This window comes from Xiphophorus hellerii, chromosome 12 (genome assembly GCF_003331165.1).
Source record: "Xiphophorus hellerii strain 12219 chromosome 12, Xiphophorus_hellerii-4.1, whole genome shotgun sequence".
Classification (NCBI taxonomy): domain Eukaryota; kingdom Metazoa; phylum Chordata; class Actinopteri; order Cyprinodontiformes; family Poeciliidae; genus Xiphophorus; species Xiphophorus hellerii.
Window position 1 is genome coordinate 33982948 of NC_045683.1, and position 17491 is coordinate 34000438.

The window sequence follows — 17491 nt, forward strand, 5'->3', positions numbered from 1 at the left end:
AATTAATGTAACGCACTTTGTATTGCCTTGTTGCTGAAAATATGCTATATAAATAAAATTACCCTTACTTTACCTTACTTATATCCACTCAGAAGTAGTTGGTATTTTATTGGAATGCCATTTAGATTAGTTCACACATAAAAAAACTGAAGTGCTAACCATTTTGCAATACCTGGCAGAACATGAACATGCTGGTGTCCGTCCATGTGATGAGGCAGGTGACCTGTCAGTTCTATAAAGCGCCTGACTTGGGCCCTCAGCTCCAGCTCTACCTGGGAACAAACCCAAAATAAAAATGAGAAAAACTTCAAAAGAAATCAATTTTTTTTGTATCACGTTAGTGACCCATAAACCTGAGTTACATTTACTGTCACTTACATTTTCTTCACCACAGAAGCAAATTTATATATGTTATCTTTAGATAGCAATAAGTTGATTAGGATGAGGAAAAACATGAAGAATTTGCATTCTCATTTTTCTTTGGTTGTTCTGAAAAGGGCTGTATAGAAGGAAGAAATTTAGATTTTCTGAATGTGAATTCGTTCAGAAAATGAATGAATTTTCTGAATGATGTGGATGTGTGAATACATCCACTGATGCATGTAGACACATTATCAGTGATGTTCCCGGAATCATTGGGTGTTTCGGGTCTTTCAACATCATACTCCCACTTCCATGGATGATCAGTCCACAGCTTGTTTCAAGATGGCTAACTAGCTACATTCACTCTCCAGTTCTCCTCTCTTAAGCCACAACCATCTTGAAGCCCTCTCTGCTGTTTCAGTGGTGCTAAGGACGGCTCTCCTTCTGCATTCTCCCTTGATGCCAAGTCTACTCAAGGCTCTGGCGAAAGAGTGAGCTGCAAAACCTTTGCAACTAAACTCAAGTGGTGAAGCAGCTCACTCTCCAACCTGCCCCGTTACAGTGACTGACCGACCCTACATACTTAGAGATTTTTCTTGAAGGCTTCTTTCAAGTGACATTCCCATGGGACTGTCAGCTCCAGCAGCACAACTTTTTACCTGCCATAAAAATGTGCAGCAGCCACGCAAACCTTCTTTGTGGACAATGACAAACGACAAACTACCAGAACTCACCTAAATACACTGAAACCTAAGTCCACTGTCAAGAAAACTGGCATGGGGTTGTGAGATCTTTCCAGGTACACGCAGAAAAGGTGCATAAAGGCCTGAGAGAAATAAAGCAATCTTGTGGTTTGATTAAAGTAATAATTAAGTTGAATATGTATGAATACAATTGATAATACATGTTAAGTAATCACTCAATAACTTTCTGAAATGTATTTCTGAAAGATGATCTGTAATGGTAATAACAGTGTAATGATTATGTTTGATGATTTATAATAAGTGAGAGATGTGATTGATTTATAATAAGTGAGAGATGTGATTAAGTCTTAATGAATATCAAAGCTGTGATGATTTGCAAATCGATTCAAATGGGTTTAATACAGGTTGACAGATATTATAGTGAGTTATAGAAAAAGAGAGGAAGTTATAATAAAAAAGTCAGCATGATGGGTGAGGTCCTGCTGTCAGGATATGTCGCAAGTTGGGGAAGGATGGGACTTTCCACAAGAGTCAGCGAACAGGTTGGGGACCGTCGGTGCTTTCCACGAGACTCAGCAGATGTTCAGAAAGTCACGTAGACCAAGCTCCCCATACACACATATGGGTGAAAAAAGTATAAAAGAGGACTGAAAAGAGGAAGCAACCGTTCTTAGTCCGCGGCGCTGGAGACGAGTCAACACGGAGAAGCAGATTGAGGAACAGCAGGGAACCGCACCTCGGAGCCATGGGGAAGTTGAGACTTCGCGCCGCTAAGAAGGGACAAGATCCTACCGCCCCAGCCCTGGCTCCTGACTCGATCGTCGGCCCTGCCTCAACCCAACGATCTCAAACTCTGCAGCAGACTTGGAGAAAAGACAAAGGTCCCCGAGGGACAAAGAGCTGGGTTTTCGAAGGATTTGGACCCGTTCTACTTTGCTTCTATTCTAAGGGGGATTTTTCCACAAAGGACAAAGACTCTGACCAAGGATTCTGAATGGTTCTGTTGACAAGATCCACCACCAACTGGGTGTGAGTTGAATCTGCTCCCAAAAAGTCCATCTCAGAATTTGCGACATAGGTTAGGGAAAAGAGACAGGATAGTATGGTTATACATGTTGATTTTATTATACTGCTCTTGAATTATATACAATTGATTATTGATTTGTATGTCACATATCCTTGCTTAAGCTTGCTAAATAAATTTATACTATAAAATTCTAATGAGGTTGGTGGACATTGGGATTAATTGAGTCATTTAATTATTTTTCAGTTCTTTTGATTGAGGTAAAACTAATGTACATGATTCTAGTAAATAGGTGGCTTCATAATTTCCTTTAGCGAGTGTAAATAATGACCCTGGGACTTATATCTAAGTCACTAAATTTAATCTAGCCGGTTCCAAGAGCGAGTTATATTTTAGGAAGCGAGCTACCGTTAACAGAAGTGGTTATTGGAATTATGCAGCTGCGAGGGCTACTCAGCTGATTGTTTCTTAACTGTAAAGGGTTGTAACTTCTGGATCGGAGGTAGTTAGAGCTAGACAAATCGCTTTCGCCACCAGTTTGAATAGATTATCTCTTATAGATCTCTTTTAGGGTAATACCCAGGTCTTAGAGATTTTCCGGACCTGTTAGACAGAGAACTGGTCAGTAGTCAGCCTGGGAGAGTTGTGAGGAGTGGGCGGGACTGGCTATTGCGCAATAACAGACACCACACACAAAATAAATTAACAAAAATTAAAGGATGTGAAAACCTCACTCCAATGTAAATAGTAATTTCTCTCAGTTTTTGTCACACAAAGAAATAACGAATTGGTCTGTGTGCCAAAGCGCAAATCTCAGCTGACTGCTCTGCTGTTCAAACAAGCATTTGCACTTGAATCTCTTTCTTTTTTCTATTTGGAATTTTTTCTTAATTTTTTTTTTCTTTTAGGTGACTTTATGTGCCCTGAAAGCAAGCACCTATTAATAAAACATATAACTATTTTTACAATAGTTGTAATAACAACTGTTCAGCTATCAGAGATGCGCTCTGACAGCTGAAGGAGGAACAGCTTGTCCTGCTCTCTCTCGTCTTTACTGATAACTTTGCCTGGGAGTTATTTTTAAACTGACAGTTTTTATAGTTATATTTACATTTTCGACATCATAACTGGATTACTTCAAACCTAATGACTGGGGGATTTTCTTACTTTTATTTTTATCTTACTTTTCTTCACCTCCAAATTGAACCAGGGCAAAATGCCTCCGGCCTGGCGTGCCGTGGTGGCGTAGGGGTTAGCGCGACCCACATTTGGAGGCCTCAAGTCCTTGACGCGGCTGTCGCGGGTTCGACTCCCGGATCCGGCGACGTTTACCGCATGTCTTCCCCCCTCTCCTTCCCCCTTTCCTGTCAGCCTACTTCATGAAAAAGGGACTCTAGAGCCCACAAAAAAAGACCCCCTGGAGGGGTTTAAAAAAAAAAAAAAAAAAAAATGCTTCCGGCCGACCCCAGGGACATTAGCAGTATTATACAACGACTTCAGTCTATAGAAATGAACATTCAACAGCTGGAGGTGAACTTTGAGATAAATGCTACCTGTGGAAATGAGACAACTCTTCCTCAAATCAACGAAGAGGCCGTACGCCTCGCATCAAGCAGCCCACCCTGGAACGCTCTGGGTGCCAAGCCAAAGCAAAAGTCTCACACTGCAGATCCGATGAGGCGACTGACAGGGAGAACCCCTCACCTGGACGAATCAGCGTGGCCGGCTCTGAGCCGAAACCCACCTTCAACTTCAACACCTGCTCCACCAAAGAAAAACAAACAAGCAGCTGCAACCAAAACGGTTCCACCGACCCTGCTCCCCAGGACAAAGCGACCAGCCCGAGCCTCAAAACATTCTGACTCTGTGGGAATCCCACTGAAAAACAGATTTTCTGTACTCCAGCCTGAGCCTCTGAGTGAAACCTCGCTTTCAAACATCAACAATGAGGCAAGACCAACACATCCATCCCCCAAAGCTCCAAAGGACAAAGCGACTACCAGGAAAACGAAAGGTATGCCAAAAGTGCTTATTGTTGGAGATGAGGCAGTAAATGGAATCAGTCACGTTTGCAATCCCAAGAAAACAAGAGTGATTTCTTTTCCTGGTGACACTGTATCTGATTTAACTCGTAAAGTTCTCTCTCTAACCACTGATCAGCCAGATATTGAGACTTTAGTTGTGAATGTTGGAGCCAACGATGTGTCAAAGCAGAAATCTGAGATTCTGAAAAAGGACTTTATCACTCTTTTGAACACTATGGGAAAATTAAAAATGAAGTTATTTCCAGTGGTGGGAAGTAACGAAGTACAAGTACTTCGTTACTGTACTTAAGTACAATTTTCATGTATCTGTACTTTACTTAAGTAGATTTAATAATGGGTACTTTCTACTTTTACTCCACTACATTTTACAGTAAGTATCTGTACTTTCTACTTCACTACATTTCTACAAAAGTGTCGCGTTACTCGTTACATCCAAGTCGCACTGCTCTCTTTTTGTCCGTTAAAATATGAAGTTCAGGGACTTTAAGGTGGCGCCGTAAAATCCAAGCAATAACCTGACTTAGTGTCTGTTGTCACCCATCGCCTCCCCCTTTACTAGCACGCGGAGCTCCAGACATGCGCAGTGGTTTCCTCTGAGCGGGAGAAGATGTCTAACTAATCGATAATAGCTGCATAAATCATAAGATATGACGACATGTAAAACCAGCAGCGTTTCGCTTTCACAGACGGCGGGACTTTGTCCAACTTTTAGTGTCACTTGGAAGGAAAGCTTAAAGAAAGGTAAGATCTGTGGACGTGATGCTAGCAAAGCTAGCTGTACTGAGACACATGTTGCATCTGCGATGAAAAAAAGTTGTCACTCATGCGCTGAATTATTGTGTGGATTCAGGAACGATCCGATTCTTCTGGACGGATCTTTACTAAGGTTGATGGGACTGAAGCCTCACTGAGAGCCGTTCTTTGTTCTTGTATACACTGCAATAGCTATATATATATATATATACACACACACACATTTATTTAATTGCCGAATAAGTAAAAGTTGAACGTATGAACACAGAGCATGCTCATTGATTGATTTTGTCTCCTGTCATGGTGGCAAACATGCAGTGGGAGGGAGGATGAGAACAGTCATGGTGCTCCTTCTGATTGTTGCGCCGTTGGACAGTGTTCATAGTGTTGTTGTAATGTTACAATTACAACTGTAATTGTAACATAGCAATTACAGTTAATTGCTATGTTTCATGGTTTAATGATGCAGACAGTTGTGGTTTCTGACATGGGCAATATGGGCAACCGCCCAGGGCGTTATTTTTATAGGGATGGCAGGCGACCTCTGCGGATTGTAGCACAGCGATGAAAGCAAAACAGAATGAAATGAGTTGTAATTGATACTGGTTAAATATATTTCAGCTCTAAGTATTTATATCTAGGTGTTTTTATGGAAATGTGGATCTTTCAGATCAATCTGAGAACCAATTTTGATAGGTGCACTTCATTTTATTGTGTCATGTAGCGCAGGGCGCTGGTCTTGGTCTCGTGTTCAGTGGTCTTGACTACAACTCTGCTACGTGGCTCCTCGATTGCATGTCTTCCCCCCCACACCTTCGTTCCATCCCCTTTCAGTTGGATTTATTTCTAAATAAATGTCACTAATGAAGTTCATGCTACGTTAGGACAGGAAATAAAATGTTTCCATCCCTGAAATTATGATGCATAGAATCACATATCTAAGTCTAAACTCTTACAGAGAATAAACACAATAAGAACATGTTTAATCTGTGACATTGTTTATTAAAATGGCACATTTATGATGTATTCAAATTAAATACTATCGGCACACTTAATGATATTAGCGATTAGGTTATGTATTCAGCAAGTACTTTTACTTTTAATACTTAAGTATTTTTAAAAGCCAGTACTTTTTTACTTTTACTTAAGTAAAATGTTAATGTGGTACTTTGACTTTTACTTGAGTACATTTTTGCCTGTGTATTTGTACTTTTACTTAAGTACATTTTTTGAGTACTTTCTCCACCACTGGTTATTTCTCAGTGGTCCAATTCTATCACCTCAATGGGGAGATGAAAAACACTCCAGACAGAGCGACTGGTTCCCTTCCTCCTTCCCCCCTCCCTCTCTGCTCATCCACTCATTCACAGGATTCACAAGATACCTTTGAAAAAGAAATGTCTTCTGGACCGGAGTTTCTTAAATTTACAGATGGAATGAACCAACAGGTTCGCCTTGGCACGTCTCTCCTTAGCGGTCACGTAGCAGACCTCACTTCATCTAAGCCACCTGCCTCTGACTTCAGAGGATCCATCACTCTGCGTCTCTGAGGTCTGAGGCCGGGGTCCAGACTTTATCTTTACACCTGTCTTACTCCAGAATGTGTCTGGCCCCCCGGCACTGCAGAACAGGACATTACCTGTCTGGATCACTACAAGAAAATGTACAAGAAACATAAACATAAAATACAGCTGTTTTAATTCAAACCTCAGACTGAAGAACTTTTGGCCTCCAAGTCACTAAAACTAGCTCTTTTAAATACCAGATCTCTCTGTGCTAAAGCTCTATTAATTGATGATTTCATCACTGAGCATAATATCGATGTTATGTTTCTGACATGGTTGAATGAATGACAATAATGAATCGATCGTACTAATTGAATCTGCGCCTCCTAACTACAATTTCTTCAGTGAGAATAGAAAACACAAAAAAGGAGGAGGCGTGGCTTCAATATTTAAGAATACCATAAATTGTAGTAAAATCTCTTTGGGTCTCTTCACCTCTTTTGAGTATCTTGGAATTGAGGTTAAAGGCCACAAATGAACTTTGACACTAACTTTATATAAAACTCCAACATACGTGGAAAACTTCTTTACTGACTTTAATGAGCTTCTATCTCTTATATGTATTAATTATGATTGGTAAATAATTGTCAGTGATTTCAACATTCATGTTGACAACCCCCAAGACAGAGGGGCAAAAAAGCTCACTAATATTTTTAAGACTTTTGGTCTAACACAACATGTCAAACAAGCAACACACACTCAAGGACACACACTGGACCTGGTTATCAGTAAGGGTGTGAATATTTCCAATGTCTCTGTAACTGATGTCGCCCTGTCGGATCACTTCCTGTTATCTTTGAAAATTCTTTATCCGTTAACCCACTTGGACAAACAACTACTGTCACAAAAAGTTCTTTCAAAGAAAAAACAGCAGAAACATTTAATCAAATCTACTCTTCTTCCTCACCCTTAAGCTGTAATGATGTAAATAAGTTGGTAAATGATTTTCAGTCTAAAGTTTCAGATATTATTGATTCCATTAAAGTGAAGGTTGTGTCTGGTAGGAAGAAATCTCCATGGATCTCCAAGACAACTGCCACAGGGCCCAACGAAAACTCAACTTCATGTTTATTATGACATCTATAAAGAAAAGACTATATAACTGTCACTCAACACTAAAACATGAAAGGGAAGCTTGAGCTTTATTTGCGACAGTTGACAGGCTCACAAACCCTCCTATGATGTTACCGCTTGAATTTCAATCTAATGCAGCCTGCAACAGGTTTTCCAGCTTCTTTTCAGAGAAAATTTTTAAAAATCAGAGGATTAATCTGTACATCCATACTAAATCCAGTACCAATGCTATGCCCAAACAAAACAAATACAGAAAAAAATACCCAATTTCAACTACTTAATTATAAAAGCCTAGAAGAAATTATAAGTCAATTAAGCTCAAGCTAATGCTGTCTGGATATCCTACCCTCACATTTCTTTAAGAAGTTCCTGTCTATCATTGCTAATGATCTGGTCCAAATAGTAAACTCGTCACTCTCATCAGGTGTTTTCTTTCAAGCTTTAAAATCAGCAGGTGTCAAACCACTGATAAAAAAAGAACAATCTGGACAAATCACTACTGCAGAATTACAGGCCGACCTCCAACCTCCCATTCATCAGCAAAGTTATTGAAAAAGCTGTTTGAACAGTTAAATGGCTTCCTAATGATAACCAACTGCTTTGACGTCTTACAGTCTGGTTTCTGGTCATACAACAATATGATGGCAACTACAACATCCTGGACCAGGGAGGGTGTTTGCAGAGATACCAGGTGTTACGTGGATGTGAAGCAGTGCGCCACCATCAGAGATATTGTGTTGAGTGCAAGAGGTGGAAAGCTCACCCTCTCCTACCCAGGATGGTAGCCCTCCCTCCAGCCGTACTGTGTTGTTTTGGGCTGTACACCATCAAGATCCAAAGCAGTAACAAGAAAAGGTGGGGAATAGTTTTTAAATGTCTAACTACAATAGCAGTCCACCTTGACTTGATTCCCAGTATGGACACAGATGCATTCTTAATGTCTCTGAGACGCTTTATGGCCAGGCATGGGAAACCCACGGAGATTCTCTGAGACTAGGGGACAAACGTCAGAGGAGGAGAACGTGAGCTCAGGAAGCATTTCAAGCTCTTCATCCTGACTTTAAAGAGCAGCAAGCTTGCCAGCAAATCAAGTTTACCTTCAACCCTCCTGGTTCCCCACACTTTAAAGGTTGCTGGGAATGTGAAATTCGCTCACTATAGTCTGCTCTTCAAGTCATCATTTTAGCCCAAATCATCACTGAAGAGGTGCTGCACACTGTTTGGACTAAAATTGAGGGGATGCTCTATTCAAAACCCCTGAGATACACCTCATTTGAAGTAGAGGATCCTGACCCTGTGACCTCCCAACTATCTTCCTCATGGGGTAACGGGATGCCTCACTTCCGCAAGTGATCTACTACAGCCCAGAGATTCTTGGGGGGGGGGGGGGGGATGGAGGCACAGACAAATTCTAGCTGACCATTTCTGGCAAAATTTCCTGAAGTTTTACCTGCCAAGACTTCAAGCCCACCAGAAGTGGCAGACTGAATCAGCCAGTCTACAAGTAGAAGATCTGCTACACTTAGGTGGACCCGTGGCAAGACTTGTCAGCCTGCCTGCCTTCCCCAAGGACAATTAATCACCTCTTTGTATTCAGCCGTTTTTGTTGTTTGTAATCACAGGTAAATACAGGGGCGGCTGTGAAAAAGGCCGCCTAAAAAAAACTTTCATACTGGGCCCTTTAGGGCAGTGGTTCCCAAAGATTTTCTTCTGGGCCCCCGCAGTGGTTCCCAAAGATTTTCTGGGCCCCCCTATGGATTACACCCCCCCCCCCTAAAAAAAAAGAAAAGAAAAAAAAATCAACTGGGCACACATCGTTGAACCAGACATAAACCTATACACATTTTATTTTCAAACTCCACTGAAGTTTATTTCAGACTAGTTTGTTTTGTTTCAGACAAAACAAACTACAAACCATCTTTACAGTGAAACACTTTTGTGTAACTCTTTTTTTTTCATTCATCCATACCGCTTCCCCCACCCCTCCTGCAATGGCACTGCGCCCCACACTTTGGGAACCACTGCTTTAGGGGATCAGCAAGCAGCCTGCAGACAAGGAAAAGGACAGATGAAAAAAGAGCTGCAGAATATTTTTTTTACCGTTCAGATTTTGTGTAACTTAACTCACTGTCTGGAGTTTGTTGTAATCAGCTTTTAATTTGTGTGTGTGTTAATGCAAGTAAGTGACGTTGGAAGTTAAGAACATTGTTTACTTAGTCGAATATAGCAGTTTTTACTCTTATTTGATAGCATGCTTTGTTCACGTGCACATTTAATAAGAGCTATAGTACATGGGTTGTCATGTGGTGTAATTACTTAGAAACTGCATATTTAATATTGCAGTCATTTAATAATTGTGATATTATTTCAGTCATTTATTTATGGATTACTCAGACACTGATGCTGTATTTGTTATGTTCCGGGGTTCTCTGGTTCTCTTGGTGGGGTTTTCCTGTCCGCCTCTTACCACCAGATGGCGACAAGTTCCGGTTGGAGTGCGGTGGTGTCATCAGCCACAGCTGTCATCAATTACCCTCATCAGCGGAGCATACTTAAGGAGTTGACCGCCAGTCCAGCGTCGCCTGAGTGTTTGCCAGTCACGGTACCTCTGAGCCCCCTTGAGCCCTGTCTCTGTGTTCCTCGTTGCCTTGAGCCTTCTAGTGATTCTCTTTGTGTTCCTCTGTTGCCTTCAGGTGATCCCTTTGACACTCTGGACCCGTGGACCAGAGCCTGGCAGCTTTCCTGGTTTCAGAACCTCTCTCGTGACGCCGTGGAAGATACCCACTGGTTGCCCGAGTTCCCAGACTCACCTCTCCGTTGTTTTGCAAGTATCTCCTGGACCCCACGGCTGGCGGTCGAACCACTCCGCTGTGTCTCCGTTGCACCCGAGCCTACCTGTCCGTTCTCCGCCGCACTCCCCCGTTTGTTCCTGGACCCACTAAGAGACTGAGACCCTGGACATACTCAGTTACCCTCCAAGATTCAGATCCAACCACCACCAAGTAAGAACAACCTGTGTTTCATCTGAGTTCTCCATATTCCCACGACCCCTGAACTCACCAGTCTGCTTTTTCCCCTCGCAGTGAACCACTGCTGCCTGTTACAGTTGATTCCCTGGACCAGACCACCTTCCCACACTCTGATAATTGTGTACCTTAATAAATCACTTAAACTGATTCTTACTCTCCTGTCTTGTGTTCTGCATGTGGGCTAGAAACCTTTAACCCATCATGACAGAACACTCAGGCCAACAAATCAGCCCAGCAGACGCAATCCGGAGAGCATTATCAGAACAACAATCATTATTACAAACCCATGAACATGCCTTAAGAGAGCTAAGCAGAATCCAAACCGAAACAAACCAACAGTTGTCTGAATTAACCCGCTGTCTTCGAGGTTCTACCCCTCAGACTTCTCCTCCAGATCCAGATCCCGCTCCAGCTCCTGATCCAGTTCCAGTGATCCAACCCACGTTTTCGGAAGTCCGTCCACCCATGCCCGAACGATTCACAGGTGAGCTGAGCAAATGCAATGGTTTTCTCCTGCAATGCTCAATCACCTTCAATCACTCCCCGAGAAGTTTTTTTCACGATAGTTCCAAGATCGCATACGTCCTGTCCTTGCTGTCGGGCCGAGCTTTATATGGGCCGAAGCTCGTTTCCCGGATCCTGCAAACTATGGTTGTTCTTTCGATGTGTTCATAAAGGAGTTCAGACAAGTGTTTAGTCAAGACGCTGACAAGTCGTTTAATTCCCGAGAGCTATGGAATATTAAACAGGGACGTAGAACTGTGGCGGATTTCTCCGTCGATTTCCGCATTAAGGCTGCAGCTACGGGCTGGAACCCAGCCGCACTTAAGAGCGCTTTTTATAACGCGCTAAATGATAATATTAAGGATGAGTTGGCTACTTGTGAAGAACCAAGGACACTAGAAGAACTAATTAGCCAGACCATCCGACTTAATCACAGGATCCGGTCCCGCACTATAGATCGGGGTCGTAGGAGCCAACCGTTTAAACACCTCGGTGGCTCCGCTCCCGCTTCGGCGTTTTCTCCACCACGAGTTTCGCAGGAGTCAGAACCCATGCAAGTGGGACGAACTCGCCTGACACCGGAGGAACGCCAGCGGCGCATCTCTGCCCGCCTGTGTATTTATTGTGGTTCTCCAGGTCATTTCCTCGCCAAATGCCCGGTCCGTTTAAACCTCCCGGTCCGCCAGTAGAGGCGAGGAGGTTGGCGGACCATCCCAATAAAATAGACTCTCCTTGCTTACTGTTGCCCGCTACTATCATGGTTCAAACCCAGTCTTATCCTTTTTCCGCCCTTGTCGACTCGGGTTGCGAGCAGAACCTGATCGATGAATCCTTGGTTAAACAAATGGAATTAGAGACTGAACGACTACCCATTCCGCTGCGAGTCACCGCCCTTGATGGGAAGACGCTGCCACAAATCACACATAAAACCAAGCCTCTCCACCTCATCATTTCTGGTAACCACAGTGAGTTTATTTCATTTTTTGTTTTTCCGTCAGCCAGCTCCCCCATAATTTTAGGTTTTCATTGGTTACAACTTCACAACCCACAAATAAACTGGTCCGAAAGAAACATTGAATCCTGGTCCATCTCGTGCCATTCATCTTGTCTCCGCTCAGCCGTTCCCCCAGGTCCGTCACCGGCAGAGCCACAGGAGGCGGATCCAGCTGATCTCCCCGCTATCCCCGCCGAATACCACGATCTCGCCCCAGTGTTCAGTAAGTCCAAGGCTCTTTCTCTCCCTCCTCACCGTCCTTATGACTGTTCGATAGACCTCCTGCCTGGTGCTCCGTTACCCACCAGCCGCCTATATAATATATCACGTCCCGAAAGAGAAACTATGGAGAAATATATTAAGGAATCCGTGGCAGCCGGTATAATCCGCCCATCATCGTCTCCCCTGGGAGCTGGGTTTTTCTTTGTGGGGAAGAAAGATGGTTCCCTGAGACCCTGCATAGACTATAGAGCAGGGGTGGGCAATCCTGGTCCTCGAGGGCCGGTGTCCTGCAACTCTTAGATGTCTCCCTGGTCCAACACACCTGAATCCAACAGCTGAATCACCTCCTAAGTGCAGTCAAGTTCTCCAGAGTCCTGCTAACGACCTCATTATTTGACTCAGGTGTGTTGAAGTAGAGATGCATCTAAAAGTTGCAGGACACCGGCCCTCGAGGACCAGGAGTGCCCACCCCTGCTATAGAGGGTTAAACAATATCACAATTAAAAATAAATACCCCCTGCCATTATTATCATCGGCCTTCGAACCTGTGCAGGGCGCTACAGTTTTCTCCAAACTCGACTTAAGAAACGCCTATCATCTTCTGCGTATACGGCAAGGCGATGAGTGGAAGACTGCGTTTAAGACCCCTATTGGCCATTTCGAGTACTGCGTTATGCCCTTTGGTTTATCTAATGCACCCGCCTTCTTCCAAGCCCTGGTTAATGACGTCTTGAGAGATTTTTTGAACATCTTTGTGTTTGTATACCTGGATGACATTCTCATTTATTCACAGACATTAGAGGAACACAAACGCCACGTCCGCATGGTCCTGCAAAGGTTACTCGAGAACAAACTATTCGTCAAGGCTGAAAAATGTGAGTTCCACAAGTCGTCAGTTTCTTTCCTGGGGTTCATATTAGGGGACGGGCAGGTGCGGCCAACCGAGGAAAAGATCCGAGCAGTCCTGGAATGGCCTACACCTGAAACCCGCAAACAGCTCCAGCGTTTCCTTGGTTTTGCTAATTTTTACCGCCGCTTTATCAGGAACTATAGTCAGACAGCTTTACCGCTAACTGCTCTAACCTCATCTAAGATCCCTTTTAGTTGGACTCCGGAGGCAGAAGTGGCGTTCTCACGCCTCAAGGCCCTCTTCGCCAACGCACCCATCCTTGTTCAGCCAGATCCATCGAAACAGTTTATCGTTGAAGTTGACGCCTCAGACACCGGAGTCGGTGCAGTTTTATCCCAGATCTCCTCTCGTGACAATAAAACTCACCCTTGTGCCTTCTATTCACGCAGATTATCCCCTCCAGAGAGGAACTATGATGTGGGAGACCGGGAGCTGTTGGCCATTAAGTTGGCCCTGGAGGAATGGAGACATTGGCTGGAGGGAGCAGAGCACCCAGTTCTGGTCTGGACCGATCATAAGAACTTGTCCTACATTCAGTCTGCCCGGAGGCTCAACCCACGTCAATCACGCTGGTCACTGTTCTTCTCCCGGTTCAACCTCTCCGTCTCATATCGTCCAGGGTCTCGCAACGTCAAACCTGACGCACTTTCCCGCCTTTACTCACCTGATGATTCCGAGAAGATTCCGGCCACCATTCTTCCTCCCAGCTGTACAGTCGCCACAGTTACCTGGGAGATCGAAGAAATCATTAAACAAGCTCAGATAGCTGAACCAACACCCGCCTCCTGTCCACCCAAGAAGCTCTTCGTCCCCGTCTCAGTCCGAGCCCGTTTTCGTCGCTGGATCCATGCCTCCAAGTTCTCAGCACATCCCGGAATCAGCCGCACAATCGCACTAGTCAACAGCAAGTTTTGGTGGCCATCTGTTCATAAAGATGTCAGTGAATACGTCCAAGCCTGCACCACCTGCTCCAGAAATAAAACATCTCATCAACCTCCGTCTGGTTTCCTGCAACCTCTCCCCATTCCCAAACGACCATGGTCCCACATAGCCATAGATTTTGTTACCAGCTTACCTCCTTCCAAGGGCATGACCACCATCCTCTCCATCGTCGACCGTTTCTCCAAGGCCTGCCATTTCGTTCCCCTCCGTAAATTACCCACAGCTTTCCAAACCGCACAACTCCTGGTCAAGCACGTTTTCCGGCTCCATGGCATCCCACGAGAGATCCTTTCAGACCGAGGTCCCCAGTTCATTTCCCAGGTTTGGAAAAGTTTCTGTTCTACTCTCAATGCATCTGTTTCTCTCACGTCCGGTTTTCATCCCCAGACCAACGGTCAAACTGAACGGCTCAATCAGGACCTTGAAACCACCCTCCGCTGCTTCACCTCCACCAACCCCTCCGACTGGTCCCGATTCCTTCCTTGGGTGGAGTACGCTCACAACAGCCACGTTTCAGCAGCTACCGGTATGTCCCCGTTTGAAGCATCCATTGGTTATCAACCCCCTCTGCTACCCTCAGAGGAAGAGGATATTTCCGTCACGTCCGTCCGTCACCACATTCGCCGTTGCCATAAGATTTGGAACACCATCATCCATAACCTCCACCGAACAGCAGAACGTAATAAGCGTCAGGCTGACCGTAAGCGGAGGCCCGCACCATTATACACCCCTGGTCAACAGGTATGGCTCTCTTCACGCGACATCCCCCTCAAATCCATTTCCAAGAAACTCTCTCCCCGCTATATTGGTCCGTTCCCCATCGAAGCTGTAATCAGTCCATCTGCTGTTCGTCTCCGTCTGCCCGCCTCCCTCCGCGTCCATCCCACCTTCCACGTGTCTCAGATTAAGCCCGTCCAGACCAGTACGCTCTGCCCTCCGGCCGAACCCCCTCCACCCCCCCGTGACATTGATGGTCATCTTGCCTACACCGTCCGCCGGATCGTGGACTCCCGTCGGCGAGGTCGCGGCTGGCAGTACCTCGTCGATTGGGAGGGCTACGGTCCGGAGGAGCGTTCCTGGATCCCTGGGTCGTTCATCTTAGATCGTTCCCTCATCTCCGACTATCGCTCCTCGTTGCCGTCCAGCTCTTCTAGGCCGCCAGGTGGCGACCGTTGAGGGGGGGGGTACTGTTATGTTCCGGGGTTCTCTGGTTCTCTTGGTGGGGTTTTCCTGTCCGCCTCTTACCACCAGATGGCGACAAGTTCCGGTTGGAGTGCGGTGGTGTCATCAGCCACAGCTGTCATCAATTACCCTCATCAGCGGAGCATACTTAAGGAGTTGACCGCCAGTCCAGCGTCGCCTGAGTGTTTGCCAGTCACGGTACCTCTGAGCCCCCTTGAGCCCTGTCTCTGTGTTCCTCGTTGCCTTGAGCCTTCTAGTGATTCTCTTTGTGTTCCTCTGTTGCCTTCAGGTGATCCCTTTGACACTCTGGACCCGTGGACCAGAGCCTGGCAGCTTTCCTGGTTTCAGAACCTCCCTCGTGACGCCGTGGAAGATACCCACTGGTTGCCCGAGTTCCCAGACTCACCTCTCCGTTGTTTTGCAAGTATCTCCTGGACCCCACGGCTGGCGGTCGAACCACTCCGCTGTGTCTCCGTTGCACCCGAGCCTACCTGTCCGTTCTCCGCCGCACTCCCCCGTTTGTTCCTGGACCCACTAAGAGACCGAGACCCTGGACATACTCAGTTACCCTCCAAGATTCAGATCCAACCACCACCAAGTAAGAACAACCTGTGTTTCATCTGAGTTCTCCATATTCCCACGACCCCTGAACTCACCAGTCTGCTTTTTCCCCTCGCAGTGAACCACTGCTGCCTGTTACAGTTGATTCCCTGGACCAGACCACCTTCCCACACTCTGATAATTGTGTACCTTAATAAATCACTTAAACTGATTCTTACTCTCCTGTCTTGTGTTCTGCATGTGGGCTAGAAACCTTTAACCCATCATGACAGTATTATTATTTATCTGTTGTAGCACCACACAGTTAAGTCAAATTAAGAAATAAATAGCAAGGTCAAGTTAAACCCACTCTATGTTTCTTTGGAGTCCTGACCAGACTCACCACAGTGATTTGAACATTTCAACCAGCAAATTATAGTCCCTATCTTTTACTGCATACATCCAAGTACAAATGTTTTACTTGAGTTTTCTTTCTTTTCCAGAACTAGTATTATATATTTTTGTATATATTATGTACTTCAAATATTTGATGTAATTAGTAATTCTGTGAAGTGGGAGATAGTGGTACTGTGGTGGTGCAGGGGTAAGGCATAACCCACCTATGCACTGTAAATGCAAACACTGTATTTAATTCAAAATAGTAAGTAGTCTTAAATCAGTTAAAATTGCTATCAACACTCAATTTTAGTAAGTTACTTGGACTTAGGAAAAGTGGATGAAAAATCTCTCTAACTCACTCTGCTTGAGCTGAGTTAACTTAGAAAGAGGACCTTTTTGATGAATGTGCTTGTTTCTGTTTTGGAATGTACTTCAACCCTACACTGTTAGCCTTTGCTGTATTTTCTACAGTTAAATACCACAAAATGCCCAGTAAAACTACCATAAGACATCTTTACAAGTAGTTACTGTAATTTGCATTGCATTATGGGTATAGTACATAGTATTACAGTAACTTACTGTATGTTTTGAAGTTGCAGTAATTTACTGTTTACACATTACAGTAGTGGTACTGTACTTATAATATACAGTAAGAATTATATTTGATTTCCAACGGTCATCATAGCTGCTTCATCGTGGTTCCCTGTTTCTGTATTTTTACTCCTTTAGTGGTTAACATATTTTTAGGCAGAAAGAGAGCATGTATTTTGGTTTTTTCACATCCTAGCTAACATTAACATGCAGTTTATCTAGCTGCGTCATCAAGCGTGGCTTCGCTTCCAACTTTTTTCTGATGACGTTTGTTTTAAACTCCGAAGCTTTTTCTCTCCAAGTGCAAGTGCAGCCCTGTCGCCGTGCTGTGGGCTCACACTGCTTCAGCTCTTCAAGACAGGTAAAAAACCACTTCTTAGAAAACTGTTTGAAGCCAAAACCTAGTCTGGAAATGTACATTTTAGATGGAGTTAACGTAACTTATAGCATCATGCTATAATGCTATAACTTAGCATTATAGCATGAGCTCGTTTGTGCTGGTTAGCCTGGTAACATAACGTTACCTTTACATTACTAACTCTGGTGTTTTATATAACTGGCATATTGCAACGTTATAAGTTACGTGTCTGTAAATGAGGTGAAAGATAGGAAAATATGATGGTGTTAGTCTTTGAGCTGGTTCGGAATTA

The 17491-nt window shown here is 44.4% G+C and overlaps 2 protein-coding genes across 2 annotated transcripts in view; one reads left to right on the plus strand and one right to left on the minus strand.

Moving 5' to 3' along the window:
* Nucleotides 1-17491, minus strand: part of ydjc (YdjC chitooligosaccharide deacetylase homolog) — a 46124-nt gene that overhangs the window by 11818 nt on the left and 16815 nt on the right. Inside the window, exon 4 of the mRNA XM_032578635.1 lies at nt 173-272. Within this exon, the coding sequence (XP_032434526.1) occupies nt 173-272 (100 nt within the window). The remainder of the gene's footprint in view (nt 1-172; nt 273-17491) is intronic.
* On the plus strand, nt 14875-16257 carry LOC116729834 (uncharacterized). Its single transcript, XM_032578637.1, has 2 exons — nt 14875-15909; nt 15991-16257. The coding sequence occupies exons 1-2, from the start codon at nt 15381-15383 to the stop codon at nt 16119-16121; spliced, it is 660 nt and encodes a 219-aa protein (XP_032434528.1). The 5' UTR covers nt 14875-15380; the 3' UTR covers nt 16122-16257.

Coding starts and splice junctions, on each gene's coding strand:
- LOC116729834 (XM_032578637.1), top strand. CDS start 15,381: ATGGCGACAAGTTCCGGTTGGAGTGCGGTGGTGTCATCAGCCACAGCT. Junction 15,910..15,990: donor TCAGATCCAACCACCACCAA/GTAAGAACAACC, acceptor TTCCCCTCGCAG/TGAACCACTGCTGCCTGTTA.